This window comes from Silene latifolia, chromosome 3 (assembly GCF_048544455.1).
Source record: "Silene latifolia isolate original U9 population chromosome 3, ASM4854445v1, whole genome shotgun sequence".
In the NCBI taxonomy this organism is placed as follows: domain Eukaryota; kingdom Viridiplantae; phylum Streptophyta; class Magnoliopsida; order Caryophyllales; family Caryophyllaceae; genus Silene; species Silene latifolia.
This window is the reverse complement of record NC_133528.1, coordinates 51,074,547-51,081,846: the sequence shown is the minus strand read 5'-3', so window position 1 is coordinate 51,081,846 and position 7,300 is coordinate 51,074,547. Positions and strand designations below refer to the sequence as shown.

General features: G+C 38.6%; 1 protein-coding gene across 1 annotated transcript; it reads right to left on the bottom strand.

Moving 5' to 3' along the window:
• Positions 1–4,845: 4,845 nt before the first annotated feature.
• LOC141649063 (uncharacterized) lies at positions 4,846–6,296 on the bottom strand. Its single transcript, XM_074457764.1, has 2 exons — positions 6,271–6,296; positions 4,846–6,181 (listed from the first exon to the last, which is right to left on the bottom strand). Exons 1-2 carry the CDS (start codon positions 6,294–6,296, stop codon positions 4,846–4,848), a joined length of 1,362 nt encoding a protein of 453 aa, XP_074313865.1.
• Positions 6,297–7,300: the final 1,004 nt, after the last annotated feature.

The following is a 7,300-nucleotide window of genomic DNA, read 5'->3' as shown; positions in this document are numbered from 1 at the left end:
ATCGTTGTATTTGTTTCATTTCGTTAGTGGCTCCCGCGTGTTAATCTTTAACTAGTAATGAAAAAGTTTTTTTTTTTAAATCTCATAAATTTCCGCATTAATTTATTAGTTATATTTTCCGCGTTATCATGGGGTGTCACAGTTGGTATCAGAGCCTATGTTGCTCCCGACGCACACACGTGTACCCCAAATTTAAACTTGAACTTGACCTTGAATAATGAATGAGAGATGGGTAGACTTAAGGACCTAAGGTGGTAATCTGTAGTGTGTTTGCTCTTTCTTAGGTTCTAACATGTTTGTTGATTGTCATTTAATAATTGTTTTGCCCTTGGATCAATGACCGTGAGCTTACCTATGTGGCGATCAAGACTTGGTGCCTAGTGCCAGAAACTGAAGATTTGTTCAACCTTCGAAAAATGCTTCTTCTTCCTCGAAGATATTCCTCCTTCTTTGTGTACCTTGCCTTACTCTTTACCTCTTGGTGCCTACCCTTCTTCTAAACTTTATTTTCTTTTTCCTTGGGAGTTACTCTTGCACCCCCAACTTGTGCTTTGTTCCTTGCTTATCCTCCCTTAACGCCTTTTGATAGTTCTCCCTCTCTTGTGGAATGTTAACCTTGGTTGGAAAATTTGACTTTTGTGGAGTTTGTTTGTGTTTGACCTTTAACCCTGGTTTAGAGAGGTTGTGATGTTGGAAAGACTTAGGTAGTGTGATAAAACATAACTAGTAATTCTTATACCTAAGTCCTTGATAAAGTGAGTGTGATTGATTGGTGGAATTCATTGTGTAAGGTGTGAGTTGTATATGATACTAAGGTTATGGAACTTGACATTGTTGTTTATGCTTGGAAATTTGAGTTGAGCTCGAGGTTAGCATAGTCGGTATATTTTTGTGAGTGTTGTGATGGTTACATAGGAACCATGTTAAGTGAGAGTTGTAGCTAGTTTTGAAATCTCATTTGGGTATCCACTTTGCGGTAATGAGGATTAGTAGCCAGAGTTCTTGAGATGTGATTATAAGTTGGGATCGATAGATGTTGAGCTGAGATGAGTTAGGAGTTTTGGATGGTTGTCTCGTGATTTGGAGAATGTCACCATCTATGCTTTAGGTTTCAAGAGTATGACAAGATCTCTTTGGGATGATAGAATGTGCAAAAGAACTTTTGAATTTGGATTTTGATTGAGGGTTGTACCATTTTGAGGAACTCATAGTTGACACTAGTTGGATATGAGTGTAGCTTTGTTAGGAGCTTTGACCTCGACCTCGTGGAGGTGGTTTGTAAATATTTGAGGATTTGGAGTGGTGAAATCACACTTATAGTGAAATACCTTGTTTCATGGAATAGCTTAGCAAGGATAAAGTAACATAAGTGTTTTGAGGAAATCCTTGGGAGTTATGTGGTTAGGAAGTTTTCAGAACCGTTTTGGAGGACGTTGTTGTTTGAGATTTGAGTACCTGACGTTTCCTTGTTGTCTAATTCCCTTTCTTTTTTGACCATAAGCGTTACCGTTCATACCTCTCTTTCTCGCTTCATCATGCTCCTCCTTGAAGTTTGATACTCGTAACCTATAAAACTCTATCTTTGACATCCTTGTTGACCTTACCCTGAATCTTACCCCTAGGAAGTTCATCATAGCTCTTTTGTTAATTAAGTTTGGATCCTCTTAGCGTACCTTGTATTTTGGATGTTTAAGTTATTTTTCATTTCGTACAATTTCTAAACTTTCAAGCTACCATTTTTGGTTCGTTGTTAAAAAACTATGTTACTCTTACAAAACTTTACCTATTTTAAAAGGTTTGAAAATGAAAATTTGATTTAGTTCCCTATTTGTTCCTTGAGTATAAACTTATTTATCATGATTTTAATTGCTAAACCCGAGATTTCTTTAAATTTCATCCAATTTCTATTAACTTTGATCTATTTATGATTTCTTTGTCAAAGTTTAATATTATATTTTCAGAATTTGACTCTTTTTTTAGTTTAACCATGCGTCTTTTAATTTTCATTTGGCTTTTGCGAAAGAAAACTTGAGTGGATTACCATTTTCATTTGGTTTTGACGTTGATAGGATGTTGGAACTCGTTATTGGAGACGTTTGATAACTTGTTCTACGCTTGTCGGCGAATGATTTTGTTTTAAATTTGTCTTTGACTTGGAAAGTTAGCGTTCTGGTGTGCACGACAAAAGCAATTTCGTTCCATGAATGAGACTTATACTTTTGAAAACTCTTCATTAATGTTTTTAAAAGAATTTTGAATTTTGATTTATACAAATGATTTGCCTTTTTGACCTTATCTTTGATTTGGAATGTGATGTTCTTGAATGCGCAACAAGAGCACTTTCGTTCCTTTAAAGAGAATCTGGTTCTGTCGAAAAATTTTATTTGAAACTTTTGAAAGAATTTTAATTCTTACAATAAGTAACCTTTTAATGTTTTGGTTATCAATTTCAAAATGCCAGTTTTATTTTTACATATAACCTTTCATTTCTACTTTCAAGTTTCGAGGACGAAACTTTTTAAAAGATGGGGTGATTGTAACACCCGCGAATTTCCCATTTTGACATTTAAAATTTATTACACCGTTTGATTGCTTTATTTTATATTTTTCAATTATTCAATTTAATTAATTTTATTTCAAACACGATTTTTATAAAAGTAATATATAAAAGCTCATTTATATAAAAATATGTATTATTAAATTATATTCCTAAGACATAATTTATATAAGAATATATGTATGTATATATTTTTGGTCGGACAATAATAGTGACAGTAATAATAATAATTCCCGTCTTAATTTCCGTCTAAACATAGACCGTCGCATTTCAATTGGGAATCTTGACTAAACTCGGACCAACCGAATATTGACAACACATACCACCTACTCACCCCACACTCTACTTTTATTATTATTTTTTTTTTTTTGCAAGAAGATATACCTCATTTTATTAAGAAGAGGATAAAAACTTACAAAGCTATCCACTAGCTACCCAAGAGGGTAAACAAAACTAACTTTTAATCCTCAATGCAAGCCTGAGAGTGACTAGCTAACAGCCTAAGTTTTACAACATGTTTAATTTGTTCAACAAGAGTAACATGTTGAGTTTCATGTCCACTGAAAAGTCTGTCATTCCTTTCTTTCCAAATATGATAGATAGCAGCAGCTAAGCAGCTCTTTCTCCACTGATGCTTCCAATGATGTCTACCCATAGATTGAACCATCCAGGTGAGTTCAGTATCAAGAGCATTACTTCGAGTAGGCAAAGCCATCCAATGCACAAGCCCCTGCCAGATTTGTTGAGAGTAAAGGCATCTGAAAAATAGATGTCTATGCGACTCAGACATTTGCTTACAGAGGATGCACCTGTTAATAATGACCATTCCTCTTTTTGCCAGAAGATCCACAGTTGGTAGCTTCCTCAGAGCAGCAAGAGTAGCAGTAACTCGGTGCTTGGGTAGAACAGCAGGACCCTGTAAAGCTTTAAACCACGGGAGAATAGGACCATGTAACCTGAACCAGTCATAAGCCAAGCCAAGTTTGAATTTACCATGGGTAAACCAACTGGCCACCACAGCAGTGCCAGCAGAAATGGAACCTGTTCTAGCCAGGATTTCATCTTTGACTTTGATAAGGCTGCACAGGCTTTCAGGGTATCTATCCTTAATGCTAAGTTGCCAAATGGAACTATCAGGGAAAGTGTAAGCTCGATTCCACTGAGCCCAATTCCCTTCAGAGTCATGATCAAGCATCCAAAGCCATTTAGCCAGCAATGCTTTATTCCAAGAGAGCAATTCCTTAATATTGAACCCACCTTCATCTCCAGGCCTGCAAATGCATTTCCAGGAATGGAAGACAAGTTTCCTTGCACCAGGTTCTACATTCCAGAAGTAATCCTTGCAAATTTTATTTATTCTTTTCAGAATAGTCTTAGGAAGTAGAGCAGTAGCACACCAAAAGTTAGCTAGCCCAAAGATAACAGAGTTAAGAATTTGGATTCTGCCAGCATAAGAGAGGAAAGTGTTAGACCAGTGAAGTAGGGAGTTTTGAATCTTGGTAATAAGAGTACCATAAACTTCCACAGAATTCTTAGTAGAGTTGAGAGGGATCCCAAGATATCTGAATGGGAAATGTCCCTCAGTAAACCCAGTGGCCTGCAGGATCTGAGCTCTGACAGAGGGATTAACTCCACCAAAATAAATTTCAGTCTTAGTAGTATTAGCATGTAGACCAGACCAGGAAGCAAAATCATTAATAATATCCATAGCACCAGTAACAGAAGGTACATCACCTCGAGTAAAGAGCATCAAATCATCAGCAAAGACTAAGTGAGTGAGCTTAACTTTAGCACACTTGGGATGCAGACTGACCTGAGGCTTGGAATCTAACTTCCTTAAGTGTCTGGATAAAATCTCCATACTGAGCACAAAGAGGTAGGGAGAGAGTGGGTCTCCTTGCCTAAGGCCACTCTTACCCTTGAAAAAACCATGGGTAGTACCATTGATTTTAATGGAAAACCAAGAACCAGAAATACACCCCATAATCCAGTGAATAAAAGCAGTGGGAAGCTTCAAGGCATTAAGCATTTTGAGGATGAAGTCCCATTGCAAAGAGTCAAAAGCTTTATGAATATCAATTTTGATTAAAGCCCTAGGAGTAAGGAATTTCCTGGAATAGTTCCTTACAAGGGATTGAGAAAGCATAATGTTTTCAAAGATACTTCTCCCTTGGACAAAAGCAGCCTGTTCAGGGCCCACAAGGGAAGGGAGGATAGGCTTAAGTCTGTTGACCAGAATCTTACTAATGGTTTTATATATAATGGTGCAGCAAGATATAGGTCTGAAATCAGTCAGAGTTACTAATTTTCTTTTTGGGGATTAGGGTGAGCAAAGTAGAATTAGCTTGCTTACTCATTTTACCAGTATTGAAGAAGTTTAACACAGCTTTGCAAAAGTCAGAGCTGATAAGCTCCCAGGAATCCTTAAAGAAACCTGAGGAGAAACCATCAGGCCCAGGGCTCTTGTCAGAACCAATGCTAAACAAAGCAGCTTTAATTTCATCCAGAGAGACAGGTTGAATAAGACTAGCAGAGTCCTCAGGGGAGACACAGGAGCCCTGATGAATTAGGGAAGTATCCAAAGGAGAAGTGGGAGTAGTAGAGCCCAAGAGATGGGAGTAATAATCAACAAAACCCTCAGCTACATCAGACAACCCAGTCCTTTCAGTTCCATGTCTATCAACAATCCTGCCAATGATTTGTTGATTTTTCCTCTCCTGCGGTCTAGAGAAAAAGTATTTAGAGGAGAAATCACCATGTTTAATATTGTCAACTTTTGCTTTTTGCTTTAAGAAGCTCACTTCAGCTTGCTTAAGAGTATTATAGTCAACCAACAACTGCTTTTCCTTGTGAATAAGATCAGGAGAAAGAGGGCAAGACTGCAGCATAGCTTGACAATCCATAAGAGCAGCCTTAGCTACCACCACTTTATTGGGAATGTCACTATAATTTTGCTTGTGAAGGCCATATAAGCTGACTCTAACATTCTTGAGTTTGCCAAAGAGCTTAAACATAGCAGTACCCTGAACAGGGAGATGCCATGCCTGGGTGACAAGATCCCTATAAGAGGCATGGGTAGTCCAGCAATTAAGGAAGCTAAATCTGGACTTTAAAGGAGGATCATCAAATACTGTTACCAGTACAGGAGAGTGATCAGATATACCAGCAGGCAAAAAATTAGCATAAGTGGTAGGGAATTGGTTGAACCAGTCAGGGTTAGCTAAAGCCATATCCAGCTTGGACCAAGTTCTGGTACTGTCATCTTGCTTGTTAGTCCAGGTATATTCACATCCAGGCCCCCTCATATCATCCAATCGACAATTCAAGAGGCAAGTATTGAAAGCTAGGATATCATCCAGGTTAGGAGGAGTGGGACTTATCTTTTCACTAACATCCCTGATCACATTGAAATCCCCCAGGAGGACCCAACTAGTAACAGAATGCTGAATGGAAGAAAGAGCAGTCCATAGATCCTCCCTGATTTTAGGATCATTACTACCATAAACCATAGTAAGAAACAATATCTGAGAAGTAGCATGATGATTAATGGCACAGTGAATGAACTGTGCATTGGAGAGAATATGAGTAACATTAACAGTAGCAGGGTTAAAGATGAGCCAGATCCTGCCATTATAATGACAGTCATAATTACAGATCACACTATAATTGCTGAACTTATTTTTGATGATATTATCAGCATTCTTCTTTTTTACTCTAGTTTCCAAAACACCAAGAACATCTAGCTTATTACTCCACAAGAAATCTCTGATCTCTTGTTGCTTGAGAGGGTCATTACACCCTCTAATGTTCCAGGAGCTGATCTTCATGAGAAATTTTATCAGGGGGCTCCTTATCCACTAGAGTAGCATCAGAGTGCTCATTTTCAACACTAAGAGAATCAAATCTGTTCTCAGTAAGTGGGACATCACTATGGTTATCACTGTGTTCAGCCTCATTACAGTCTCTCTTCTTGGCAATTTGAGACCTCCTATCCACCGCCCTAGGGCTAACAGCATGCTGAGGAGAGTGTGAGCCTAGCACATGGCATTCTGAGTGCATTTCAGTAGTCAGGAAAGAGGAGCCATCACCCTGAACATGTGAGGAACCAGCTAGATGCACTGGTTGATCCTGGACATGCTCAGGAGTAGCATCCTCTATCTGGCCATCTGAGGTACCACCTAGCTCATGGCATACTGAGCCCAACTCAACCTCAGGTTGTGGTACACTAGGGGGGATAGGGTTACTAGAGGGCTTAGCCTTATACACCTTCTTGGGATCACTACTAGTAGGTTGGTGCCATTTACAGCTGCTGAGTTTATGACCTAACTTCCCACACCCTGAACAGTGGAAAGGAAGCCATTCATAGATGATTCTCTGAACAGTTTGGCCATGAAAAGGTGTATTAAGAACAATTTCATCAGGTAAAGTGGCAGAAACATCAGCCTCAACAAGGATCCTTGCAAAGGACATTTTAGTCTTACAAGTGGTATTGAGATCAGCAAATAGAGGTTTCCCAATCTTGCTAGCCATCTTGCTTAGCACAGATTCAGACCAGGGAAATGGTTCCAAGTCAGGAAACAAGACCCAAATAGGAACAGTGGAGATCTTATCCATTTCCATAGAGAAGTTAGGATACCATTGCTTTAGAATGAGAGAGCTTGATCCCAGTTTCCAAGGACCCTCCCTAAGAACATTATTCATATCCTCTTGAGTGGTGAACCTGAAGCTGAACCACCCCTTCCT

Bases quoted from the DNA above. Each gene is read 5' to 3' on its own strand.
- LOC141649063 (XM_074457764.1), bottom strand. From the start codon at position 6,296: ATGTTCTTGGTGTTTTGGAAACTAGA. The intron at 6,182-6,270 runs GTAAAAAAGAAG...TTATAATGGCAG, and splicing joins TTGGTGTTTTGGAAACTAGA to GATCTGGCTCATCTTTAACC.